General features: G+C 38.0%; 1 protein-coding gene across 11 annotated transcripts in view; it reads left to right on the top strand.

Moving 5' to 3' along the window:
- Nucleotides 1–13,861, top strand: part of mctp1a (multiple C2 domains, transmembrane 1a) — a 254,225-nt gene that overhangs the window by 199,819 nt on the left and 40,545 nt on the right. For all 11 annotated transcript variants that reach the window (XM_079814163.1, XM_079814162.1, XM_079814159.1 and 8 more), the window contains one exon: nt 6,769–6,888. In XM_079814163.1, coding sequence (XP_079670289.1) covers nt 6,769–6,888 — 120 coding nt within the window. The remainder of the gene's footprint in view (nt 1–6,768; nt 6,889–13,861) is intronic.

Genomic DNA, 13,861 nt, shown 5'->3' on the forward strand with positions numbered 1-13,861 from the left:
CCTTGACATTCTCCAGAACTCCACTCAGTTCTCCAGTAATGCACCGGCATCTCGGATGAAGTCGTCTGAATTCACGACAGTCTCTGTCATAGCGTGGTGCACCTTCAGATTGTAATTGGACAGTTGAACCTTCATGAAAAGGACACCCTTTCTGAGTGGGCCGTGTGACTAAATGCTAGCACGGGACATGTTGGCTAATGTTTGCCTGTGATGCTGCATAATTTGCTGGAGAACCTGTCTGTTTCAGGATTCGCGTGTCTTTAAGTGTCGCTGGGTAGGCCATTAACATTTGCTGCTTGACACATTTTAATTTAGGTACACTTCCGAAAGCAAAAGCCGAGGGCACACGCGTGAGCGGAGGGACAGCTGTATCGATCAGCTAACATTTTAGTTGAACATTTTTTTTCCTTTTTTCTCCCTGGTTGTCAGGGGAAAAACACATCAATGAAAATGTCAGAGGAAGAAATGTCAAGAGATTTGAGGAGAATAAAACAATAACAAGTACATTACATCTTAATGTTCAAATGCTATTATAAAAATTATCATGCAGTCACATTCAATTCAGTACGTCTGACCTGAACTACAAAATAAACAAATGTACAAAAACAACAAAAAAAACTCGCTGTTTTTTTGTTTTTGCAACTTTTGTATTGCCTTCACAATTGTCCCATTAGCCGGTAATGTTATTCTTTGCACTCTAAATCTCCCTCCTTAAGAGCTCTCTTAATCATCAAACTGATTTCTTTCTTTATCACCAGCCATCTGGTTCAGGTGAGTCTTCACTGCTGCGCTGAGACACACATCTGTGCCGTTCTGTCAGCCGCTGACAGTTGTAAGCCAAAAGAATACAATAGTCAGACACCGGCAGAGGTGATTTCACATTCAAGACTTGCAGAACCTCTGGTGCTTGCCACACAAAGGTTAGCCAAAGCAAAGGGGCTGTTTGTGACGCACAGATAAAACCAGCTGCGAGTGGCGGCGGCAAGCGCTGTGATTTGCTATTCTGGTATTTTTAGGTCTGTGCCTTTTTGACATTTTAGAGTTCTTGTTTTTAGCTAAGGTTTTGAGGTTGTATTGGTGTTTTTGTTGATGTTGTTGGGATTTTGTCGCAGAAACTCTTCCAAAGATTCTGTTTTTGTTTGCTGCTGCTCTAAATACTCTTGCTTTTCCTTAAAGGTGAAGTGTGTAAGTGTTTCAGTGTTAAAACCTTGTTTTGGATCCTAGTTTAAAATGCAAAGACGGCTAGAAGTAAGCCATTTATTTACGTTCGAAACAGACTTAAGATATATTTAAAAAATCATTCAAATTCATTCTTTCCAAAAATCCAGCGAAACGCTGAAACATTTGGCCAATTCAGATCGTTCTCCAAGTTAGATCAACAGCTTTTGTTATGGGACTTAAAGGGGTAGTTCACCCAAAAGTGAAAAAAATTGTCATCAATTATTCATCTTCATGTTTTTCCAAACCTGTGAGACTTTTGTTCATCTTCAAAACACAAATTAAAGTATTTTAAATGAATTCTGAGATTTTTGTCCCTCCATTGACGGTCTACGCAACTAGCACTTTGTCGCTTCAAAAGTTCTTAAAAAGAGATTGTAAAACGAATCCATATGAATTGAGCGATTTAGCACAAATTTTCTGAAGAGACTGGATCGTTTTACATGATGAACAGATTGAATTTTGGCATATAAACATTGATCAGCGGACATAAACAGAGACTCTCTGTTTGATGACCAATGGCCGACAACCCTCACTGAAAACAGCCCTCATTTTTCATGTGCGTAAACTTTTGTAAACCATTCATTTATGATCGCACATGCCTTCAATAGTGACTGGCCATTCAAGACGACACAGCTCATGGAATATGCACAATGGACAAAGCTCGGAGAGTATGCGTGTGTGTGCATGTGCTCGTTCAAGTGCGCGTGGGTGTCCGCGTGAGTGTTTGTGCGCGTCTGCCTCCCCTCTCCACGAACACCTGTAAGCTGAGCGTTTGCGCTGGGTGAATATGGCCCATTGTTCTGGCTGGCAGAGTGGTGCTCATAAAGACCGCTCTGTGCCAGCCCTCCCCGCGCACCACTCTACCCCTCCAGCTCCTTATTGCTCCCGCACCGACTCTTCCTCCAAACAAATTTGCCGTAACTCTACCTGCAATTTGGCCTTGAATTGGGAGCAAATAGAGCAGGTATTGTGTGTCGTGGGGAATAAGAGTGGCGTGTGTGTGTAGAGGGTAAGGAGAGGGAGATATATTGGAAGGGGAGAGGTAAGGAAATGATACCCGGCTCTTTTATGTGGGGTAAAGTAGGACTCTTATCAGTGGGAGCACCCAGACAAGAGAGCTACTACTACGGGAAACTGGAGCAGCCTTCACCTGATAAAATACCCCCCCTCCCAAAAAAAAAAAAGAGACAGGAAAAGAGAAACAAATGCTCCGGTGTGTGTCTTCACGATTACAACCCACTGTGTGCTACAAGGTGGCACCTTTCTGCTCCGTGTCACCTGTCAGCCGGTCAGGTCTGAGAATGTTTTTTCTATGAGAATGGTTATGTGACATAGCAAATATTAAACGTATTAAACTTAATCTTTTAATATAACAGATCATTTGAATAAAAATGAATGAATATGTGAAATAAAATAAAATATATATAAAAAAAAATACAGTTACATCAGTGGAAGTGTATGAGGTAGTTATATGTTAAATTCAACTTAATCTAGTAATATAAAACACCAGTAATTTCAACAATAAATAAATAATGTGTTGTCAGTTACATCAGGTAGTTAGTTATATATTAAATTCAACTTCATCTTGTAATATTACATCTTAGTCTACAAGGCAGTGTACCCCATATTGCCTGATCGATTTAGATTGCAGGTGGATTTATGTCAATTTTCTGTGTGGAAATTATTTATTTTTTGTTGAACATTTATATAAATGATTATAATTGATTCTGTTTTTAGAAGTAAATGCAGTTCCATAGATTCTGTTGATATACCTTAAGTTGTTTCTACTTGAAAGTTATGAAACTGTTCTACAAAAATCATGTTTTAATCACCTGTCAATAGTGAAGACTTTATGTTTTAACATATATTTTAAGATTGTTCTTTTTCAAGATGTTTATCATTAGACTTAGATCAAATCATACTGGGTCTAAAAGAACAATGAATGAAAAGTATTTCGTGATACGCCAGAAGATGGCAGTGCGGCATCACTCAATCCAAACATCCCCACCTTACTAAACCAAGCCAAAAAGCAGATGAGTTATTGACGTCCATAATCAGCCTCTCATTTGGCGTATTTCTACCCACCGTTGGCACTATTTAAAATAATCAACACAATGTGATGACTTAATTTCTGAAGTCCAAGTACAGGGGCTGTTGTATTCTGTGTTGGTAACACACTTTTAATGTGCTAATTCTCAAATGCCTGCTCTGAAGTGCTCAAGCCTGCACTCCACAACACAAAGTGCCAAAATGATATTGAAATTGGCTGCCAAAACGTGTCCGTCCTCCATTCCAAAAATCCAGCGAGATGCTGAAACACTTGGCCGATTCAGATCGTTCTCCCAGTTAGAGCAACGGCTTTTGTTAAGGGACTTAATCTCAAGTGCATTCGCTCACATAAAATCAAATAGATATTTAAAATGAAATTAAATTGACATGCTACTTGATGTTAGAGATGGATGTTGCATGCATGAAAATGCTTATATCACTTAGTCGTTTGATATTACGCTTAGTGAAATTCATTAGGGATGTGCAATAGGCATTCTTTTATCATACTTCAGATTCAATGTTTCTTTTCAGTTAATTTCATACATGAAGTCTTTTTTTTTCTTTCTAATATCCTAATATTAGGAGGGGGAAGTCACTTATGCAGTAGATGTACTGTAAACATTTTCTTCCACTTGGATAAAAAAGAAAGAAATCTTCATGGTCTCCCGTATCGCCTGTGATGTCCTTGTTTTTGAGAAGATTCCTTGCTGTCTTGTTATATTACACCGAACCAAAGCTAAACTCTAATAGATATTGATGGTAACAGCAATAGTGATTTGTGGATTTCTTTTGGTGCTTTTTGTAGATTAATGGACGGACAGGAAATTGCATTTCAGATGCAGTTTAATGAATAGATGTCATGGTCTGTATTAGGTTACTGTTGGTCCTGAGGCTCGCTGAATCATTGTAAGATGGGATTTGTGCAGGTGGTGAGGTTACAGTACGTGCCCTAAACAGAATATTGTAGCACACTGAAGTACAGGAACTCACACGGGGGGGACGGGAAATTGAGCGCCTTGGCTCCGGAATGGCCACCGAAGTCGCTGAACTGATCGTGAATACCTGGATGCGCTCTGACAAAGCCTCTTGTTGCGTTTTCGCAGATTCGGTTTCTCCCTTTCCTCTCTTTCACCCGGACCTTTCTCTTCCACTTCGGTCTGCTTTTGGGGTCCGTGGCCCTTCCCTCCCTGTGAAGGGCTCTCTGTGGGGGGGACTGGGGGTGATATGAGTGTCTGGGCTGGAAGAATGGCCCCAGAACTCTGGGCATCTCTCTCTTGGCCGCTGGGCTGTGTGAAAGAGAGAAGGGTCACTTCCAAGCAGACGAGGTGTCGGCTAACATCAGCTGTCAATCAGACTCTGGCCCTCAGCTAGAATAACCAAACTTAAGAGATGGCGTCCTGCGACAGGTTAAGGAACCACCAGGCATATGGAAACAAGATGGACGCTGCGGAGTAGAGACAAAGAATTGGGTTTTCTTTGTAACCGATTACTCCCTTAGTTTGGTTTTAAACTCCAATGGGTGTATTTTGTAAATTAAAATTTTATTGAGTCAGAGGCCAAAAAAAGATCTGTCAAAGTATGCTGAAGGCTGATCTGTTATATTTTACATATTTTTAGCAGTAAATTAAGTCATTATGATTTTATGAATGCACAGATGGAAGATATTAATTCAATGTGAGATATTTTAATTACTTTGTCTGAGAAATATATTTTGCTCTAATTAATGGGACACACTACAGATGTTTTGCAGCATTTTGCAAGAAATGCGTCTGCTCTATAGGAGCAGGTACTAAAATACCAAATGTTACAGAAATAATTTTTTGCATATTTAGTGCACAATTTAAATTTTTAATTGTATTGATCGATTGCTTTATGCTTTATGTAAATGCAGTATATTTGCATTCATTTCTTCAACAAGTATTTGCTGTTACTCCGACGAGGAGCATTAAGAAAGAGCTCATTTAAAGATATAATTTAAATCAGTGTTGATGGTGCATATATTATGTACTTTAGATGTGCCTAATTTGTGCTCCATGTCTTTTTTTCCTCATTGAAATGTTCAGTGTGTGCGCGTTGGGTAACAGTGCGGTAATGGATAGTGTGGAGGCCACGGAAATACATCTGACCTGTTTTTGCAAGATTCAGAGTATTTCCACTGCACTGCATGTGTGCGTTTGTATGTGTGTGGTACGTTATGGGGACAACATTTCCCCACAAAGATGGCGATGTCCAATCCTTGTCCTTGTGGGGAAATGTTTTGGTCCCTATGAGGAAAATAGCTTATAAATCATACTACGTGACTAGTTTTCTTTGATGGGTAGATTTAATTGTAGGTTTAGGTTTAGGGGATGGAATATACCGTTTGTACAGTATAACAATCATTATATCTGCGGAAAGTCAACAGAAAACATGGAAATTGAATGTAACGAGGTCAAAATATGAGAGTCTGTGGAGGTATGTTTTGAGTGCATTTCATATACAAGGATACATGATTTAGAGATGTAAAAACAACTATTCTATCTATTCACCCAGTTGGAGGATGCATTTTAGAAAAGTCCTTAATACTTCAATTGAATATCAAGTTCAATCTTTTTGTATTGAGCTGAGTTAACATCAATAGTTAATAGCATAAACTATTCAACTCATCAGCCTTATAAACCTGGGAGATTCATTTATGTTATCTGTGAAGGACATGAATGGCATGCTGTGATTTTTACTTTGCAGTAAATATTTCTCACAGAAACAGTCATAGTGTGGAGATTTTTCAATTTGGTTTTAGTGTTTTTCTTTTCTGTGATGAGTTTCTTGGATTAATGGCTTTACTAGAAACATTTTCGAGTCTGTGTGTTATATTATATATACTCTCTCAAAAATGAGAAGGCTGAAATGAGGTAGATTACAGTATGTAAAGTTGAGGTTCATAGTAATTAGTTTTAGTTTTTTATAACTTAGCCTATATAAAGAAACAAATTCTGTCTCCCTCTGCGGAGTATGTGAACATTTGGTTGAAGCCGTGGGGTGATGGGCAGTGGGGTCACATCTACTGAAGTAAGACAGAAGTGTGTGTTATGCTGTATGTTTCAAGGCATTTTTGAAATAATATAAAGGAGAACAAAACTCTGTTGCAGACGATTGACTCATTCATTGTTTTCACACTGAAATACTTTAAAAGCATCATCTGTGCTCACACATGACAGACTGTGAAAAATAATCATTGTGTTACTGTTATTTATTACTGGTTGTCAGGTGTTCTGAAGGTATCCAATAAAAAAGGAATTTAGATGTTAAGAAATTAAATTTAGGGATTTTTCTAACAGTTTTCAAAAATAAATATATATAAAAAGGTACAATAAATCACAAATGTGGATCTTTTTGTTCTGTACATGTTCTTTACAAAAGTTAACAGTTGTTTAAAATCCAGTCAAATGATCGTTGATATGTTTTATAAATGCATCTTTCATCTTCATCTTTCCTTTTGTTTGTTCCCTCTTTCTGTAGATTTTCGTCGTGGTCGTGTGGAATTTTGAGCTCTATATGCTCCCGCTGGTTCTCTTGATGCTGCTGACCTGGAACTACGTTCTCATTGCTTCAGGGAAGGACACCAGACAGGGAGATGTGGTGAGTTCTGTCACACGCTGACCTGCAGTTGTATTTGTATCTATGCAACCTCTCCACTTCCTGCATTTAAGATTTTCGACGATTAAAACAGCCTTTTGAATTCCAAATATCTGTATCCCATTCAGCACTCACAAAAAAAACATTTGAAAATGATTTTGTTTTTCTCTAATTACGGAACAAGTGGGAACTCGAGCATTTATGCGTCGCACTCCAAGCTGTTTATTTATTTAAATATTTTAATTTAAAAAGTGCCACTACAGTGTGATTCTGAAGAAGACTTTTTAGTACACGTATGTTTAGAAAGTGTCAAAATGCTCAGCAGCACTTGCATTACAGCACTGCTTTGATTTTGTTGTCTTTATAAGCTGCCATTTGACTGAATGCGTGGGCTTAAAGCTGCAGTGGAATAGAGGTATAAAGAGAGCTCACCTTGAAGTTAATTGAATGCAATCGATTTTATAGTGTAGATTTTTGAAAGTCAAAAGTCATTTGGAGTTGGAGGACGTGATAGGGTAATTGAACAAAAGCTTTGGACTTGAATACAATTTTCACCACCCAAGGTAGATAGTAAATTAATTGTAGATCATTATTTCAGGATGTACATACGTTTTTACCAGGAATAGTCCCATTATATATATCTGAAATATCTAGGATATGCTTTGAGTAAATGGGACAAGCATGTGAACTAAATTTTTTTGAGTGTCCTGAATATAAGCAATCAAAGTTTTACTGTTTTAGGGTCTCCGTTATTAAAAAAAAAAAAAAAAAAAATCTCACGCCGTATAAGACACTCTTTGTCAACTTTTGCAAAGAACAGAGACCGTAAAAAGTAGCAAGAACTGAAGGACCTTTAGAAAGTGTCTGTACACAAATGATGTTGTCCTATAGATGGCGACATTGTTTGTAAAAACTCAAAATCTCACCAGAACTCTGTAATACATTTATGTAGGCTAATCTGTGCATTTATTATTTATCTGGTCAATACTGATACACTATTTTCACTTCTGTTTTCACATAAAAATAAAAAATATATAAAACAATAAAAACAAAATACATATTTTGTAATGCATATATACCATGGAAAGTCTTCTTTTCTATTTCTTATTTTTATTTAAGCATGTCCTGAGATAATTAATGGTAAGCAAGCAAAATCTTAAAATAAATACAAATGTACATAATGTACTTTTATATATATATATAATAAGCTTGAGCTTGTATGATGATTCAGTGCAGTGTTTTTTTTTTTTTTTCTTCCACTGCTTTGAGCCAGTTGGGCCAGAAGTTAGGTATTCAGAACTAGGTAATGGGTCAAAGGCGATACTGTCAGGACCTGTGGATTTAAAACACATGAGAGGGCTGGAGTCCGAGGTAATGCCTTTAACCCGTTATTCCACCCGCCACATCCCCTCTGCTCTCTAACAGGCCATTGTTCTGCATTTTGACGACTGTAACCACAACACACGGGCTGGTGAGAGCAAGAGAGTTCAGAAACAGTAAACACACACACACACACACACACACACACACACACACACACACACACACACACACACACACACACACACACACACACACACACACACACACACACACACACACACACACACACACACACACACACACACACACACACACATGTTTTCCATTAGCCTCAAACTCACTGATGAGCCTGAGCTTGGACACTGTTTCCCTGCGCTTTACTATGAACTTCAGGGGAAGGAATTTGTGTCTTTAAGTGTGTGTGTAATGATTAGTACCTGATGTCATTCATCTTTTTCAATTCCTAAATGGTGTTTTTGTAATGTAATATATTATTTAAAATATAATAGTGACATAATATGTCACTTGCAGCTTAAAGCTGTTTATTGACTGCTACTTTATATGGAAGCGATGCAGCAGCTTAGATAAACCCATACTTTACGATTTTACAATTTCTGCTTTATTTTCATAAATACACACTCAGAGGACTGATGCACTTTTGAAAGGACTAATATCCACCCAGTGGAAGTGTGTCCCATTCATGTTTTCATCACTACACTAGAGATGCCAGTGCTCCCTGTGCCTGGCAGGATGTCATTTCAGATAACTCTAACTGTAGCTCTGCACTAAACCTGCTGACACATAAATGTAGGCTGCGGCACTCCAACAGTCCAAGTGTGTGTGTGTGTGTGTGTGTGTGTGTTTTTTTTTTACCGAGACAGACAGAAATGAGAAACGGAGATGCTGCCCAGCCTATACGGAAAGACTTTCTATGAAACTTTTCCAAGTGTTTGTATGACATCTGACTATCAGCATTGCATGTTTTTGTAATGTGGTGTAGCGCGCCGTATACCCAGAGCGCTGTGGATGTGCTCAAATATCCTGTATGCACAGAGAGACTCTACGTATGCAGAAAGATGCACAGAAATATTCTTATAGGCATCTTCTCACCTTTTTTTCAGGAAGGAATGAAAAAAAAACAAAAAAAAAACATATATATATATATATATATATATATATATATATATATATACACACACACAGTCAAACCAAAATTGTATTCAGACACCTTCCACATTTTCTCATATTATCACAGTTTATTCGCTATAGTTTAGAAAATGGTAATAAAATTTAAATTTAAAATTTAAACTGTCAAACAACAAATTCATCTTGATAATGTCAGATAACTTTGATAGAAAGGTATGTAATGGGTTACAATCAACCAATCAGCTGTCAGCTGTTAAATTTAAGTACACAATTAGATAATACCAATTTAGGTCAATCAATTACCAGGCAATGCTTAATTTTGTTCAGTCTGTGGTGTAAAATGTTGCATTAGCAATTAAAGAAAAAACACTTAAGCAAAAACATGGTCAGGTCAAAGTGTCTGAATAATTTTGGTCCCAAATTTTTATGAATTTTACTGGTAGTCCACTATATGAAGATTTTTTGGGTATAATAGGTCACATTTTACTTTATTTTGCTATCTTCCCTTACATAAATGAACTATAGTGTTATATTTAAAAAATTTTTTGGCTTGACTGTGTATATATATATATATTTTTTTTTTTCTCCAGTTATTCAGTAATTATTCAATAACAATTCTGCATATTTAACATGGCCACAGATACTTTTACAATTGTAACTCATCCCAAATCAGCTCATTAAATAAATACAATATTTCAATAATTATTCAATAATAATAATTCTGTATATTTACCGTTGTTCCAGATAATATATTTCTCCTATAGCTGTGCTAGTTTCATGTCTCTTATTTTGCGACTCCTTTTTTCTTGCATAATAAAATAATTTCAGTCAAAATCAATATTTCATGGCCTTTATTTATTCGGTAAGAAGCTGTCATTGTCTCAGAAAAGTAGCCGGTTATTATTGCAAATCAGACTGACCGTGCATTATCCCTTGTTTGTTGTATCCCTGGTGTCCACAGCCTAGTATGTTCTGGGAAAACAGGGACCCACTTTTAGCTGTCACATTTCTTGAAGGGACTTGTTACCTCTAGATGTGACATGCCAGCTCAACTCTTAACCTGTAGACAGCTGACCCCTGACTCTCGTATTCTTTTGCTGTTCTCTGCCTGCCACCCTTCCACCAGATACCTGACCTCGCTGTCACGGCCTGTTATTGTTAAAGATCCTTTTAACCATCTGGAAAGGCTGTGCACTAAACACTAGACTACACTACCAAACTGTTGTTTTAAAACAACAGAATGGGAGAAGCTTAGCTAGCTCGGCTGCCGCGTAGCACCACGATATTGGTTTTTGTGTCAGAGTGAATAGACAATAGAAAAATAAACACGGGTTTAGATGCAAGACAAAGGGATGTGACTTTTGAACTACGCCTGTCGATCAAGAGCATGTGATTGAAAGCTACAATTTCTAAAGCGCCATTCTGTTTCTTCCCCAAACAAAAGCAGCTGCACTGCTGCGGAGGAAGAGCCCCCTAATGGTAGGGAGTTCAAATGCATCTATTCTAACCTAAAGGTAAGGGAGCACTGACACAGCTAGCCAAGCCATTCTGACAGCAGCTGTCAGTGGCTAGCCCACCTCCTGCAGAGAGGCAGTGCTCACCACCCTAACACCACCCCTCACCTACGTTTGTTTGGAGACCTGGAAGCATTCGGGTGGGCTTCAGTGTGGACTCTCAGGCTCAGTCAAGCATTGGACAGCTCAGTGTGAATGGAGGGGAATGAAGCCCATGGCTGGCCCTTGAAGACCCAGGCTGCTGAATTCACTGGCCTGGAAAACAGTTTACCAGATGTTTTGAAGGTGTTAATTATAGCATATACTGTCAGAGCTGGAGGAACACAGTGACATCTCTTTCACCAGCTCAAGCGCAATTAAGCATTCGAGGTTCTTTCTCGGCAACCTTGTCAGTGGTGGGAGAGAGGGTCTTAATTGTCAGGGTTTCTCTCACCATGTCCTCTACCAAGCTTGCCGTTTCTCCATTTTCCTCTCCCGTATTTTAAAAGGTTAATCATTTTTCCTAGCCTGTTATTTTTTGTGAACATTGCTGTATTGCTGCATACTTGGGATTAAGGTTTTAAGCAAACTCTAAATCAGTGGTTCTCAACCTTTTTGACTGATTCATTTTAAGTCATCTTATGACCCCTTTATTGGAAGTTGCTAAACCACTGCTCTAAACCCTAAGTATTAAACTCAGTATTAAAAGTGCAACTCATCCGGCACAGTTTATGCTATGGACATGAATGATATGCAGTTTGTTTTGGAGAGATGTGATATTTTTTCCAAGTGATTGGACTTTTGGATTTTTTGATTGGATTTTTACTTGACGGATGGTAAAATGTTTGAAACATCGCATATTTACATTAAAGAAGGCAGCAGGGACATGGGATGGGCTCTATCAACCATGCTGAACCCCATAGCAACACCTAGCAGCAATCCAGAACATCCTATCAATTGCTTAGCAATGTTCTCAAACCACCAACAGCACCTTAGCACCCACATAGCAACACCTTGGTAACCACCCAGCACATCATGACTTCATGGCAGCGACTTTTGCACAGGAAAGCAACATTTAGAAAATTAAAATCAAATTTTGTGATTCAATGATGCAATAATTTGCAGTGTTTTAATTCATAATTTGAATTGTCTTGCTCTTGTGGTTGTAAGGCCCACTCAATCGTCCCAATGAATGCTAACGATTCGCGGGTGAAGGTCGCAATAGCGAGTTCTGTCTTTTCAGCAAACTCACTGATGAGCTTTGATTTAATTCCAATTCATCTTTATCTGACTCCATTTTATCATAATCTCGAATTTAAGTTAGAATGCCAATTGGTTATTTGGTCATTTATATTTAATAGTTAACCACACATTTAATTATTCTGTTTAACTCTTTGCTGAAATTATACTCGTTCATAATCTACTAGAGATAGTTAATAATTCCAGAGTAAGTCAGAATAAATCAAAATGTAACAATTTATTAACAGTCAGGTAAATGTATAACACCAATTACATAATCAATTCAAAGATAATCCATACATTACATCAAATATTCTGAAGTAAAGAATAAAATATGTATACCTGACTTCTGAATTACATGCATCTAGGAGACACTCAGCGTTATAGGCTGAATGATGTAAAGGTTCGTGCCCTGACCCTCTTGCAACATTTCCTTAAATACCCTTAACCAAGACATGTGTTAACAATGGGAATTTACATGAATCACTGTACCATAGACCTGTATTGACGAAAACCAAATGGCCGAAGGCACACCCACCATAATAGGCAAAATATCTCTAAACTCTTAAAACCTTTAAAAACTTTATTATCTTTTTGTTTACTTCTGTGGGGATGAGATCTTTGTACCAGTCGCAGACATTTCAAACAATATCAAACATGTATAATACTGTATCACATTAAACCATATGAATTATGGGTGAATTTTAGGTGATATCAGCATGAGAGAGAGAGTAGGAGTTGGGGGAGAGGGGTTCAACAGAGAAAGATGTAGATTGGATGATACTGAGGTGAGACTTGCCTCTCGAATGGTGTGTAAGAGACAGTTCAGATGTTGATTTCCAGAAAGTGTCCTTTGTCTTCTCGGGGAGTTTTCAGTCAGAGCTGGACAATAACTTTGAACATTTTCATTTTGTGAAATTTACATTTTGTAATAAATTTTACATGTTGATATATAATTAAATTCATGATCATGATGCAACAGAAGTAGCAACAAATTTTACGTCACCAGAGAGAAATCTGTCATTTCACTGGATAATCCAGTAAAAATTTGAGAAAAAAACTAAACAAAAAGAATAGTGTGAATTTACATTTCATGCAGACTTCACATGGGCTTTAAATGTTAAATTACTTTTTTCCCTATCCCATGCAAATTACTTCTCAACGAGTGTAAACACTGCTTTCATTGCAAAATGCTGCAAGTGGTGGATAAATTACATTTCGCCTTTAGCTTAATCTTTTTGTAAACATATAAAGACTGACTGGATCAAACCTATAGCTGTTTTTTCTTAGTCTGTTTGCTTATTTCTTCACAGCTTACAATGTCAGTGTTTTACATGAAACAGAGGGCAAGTTAGCGAATAAACTTTTTCCAACCTTTTGTTTTGTCTGGTTTGAGTAGTGTTTTGTCTTTTTCTTCCGGTGTGTGTAATTTGAAAAGCAAACAGCCTGGATGGAGCTTCATGAATAAAGGATACGCTGGTACAGGTGGGCTGCTGTGGCGGGAAACGAAGGCCTGTCAAGCCCACCTCCATTGTCAATCACGAAACGACAACATAAAGAGAACCAGAGCAAGAGTCTGTCTGCCAGCCGTGCTCCTAGAGGCGCTTCATGGTAGAGCTTGTCTTACTCTCAGGCTGGTGTTTCAGCTGCGGGCTCAACAGGGACAACAAAAAAGCAAGAAGTGTGACGGCAGGGCCGGGAGAGGATGAGGAAGAGTGAGAAGAGGAGCCGAGAGGTGCTCTAGGCCTTTAATCCACCTCAGTGGTACCACCTCT

Source organism: Gobio gobio, assembly GCF_949357685.1.
Source record: "Gobio gobio genome assembly, chromosome: 4".
In the NCBI taxonomy this organism is placed as follows: Eukaryota; Metazoa; Chordata; class Actinopteri; order Cypriniformes; family Gobionidae; genus Gobio; species Gobio gobio.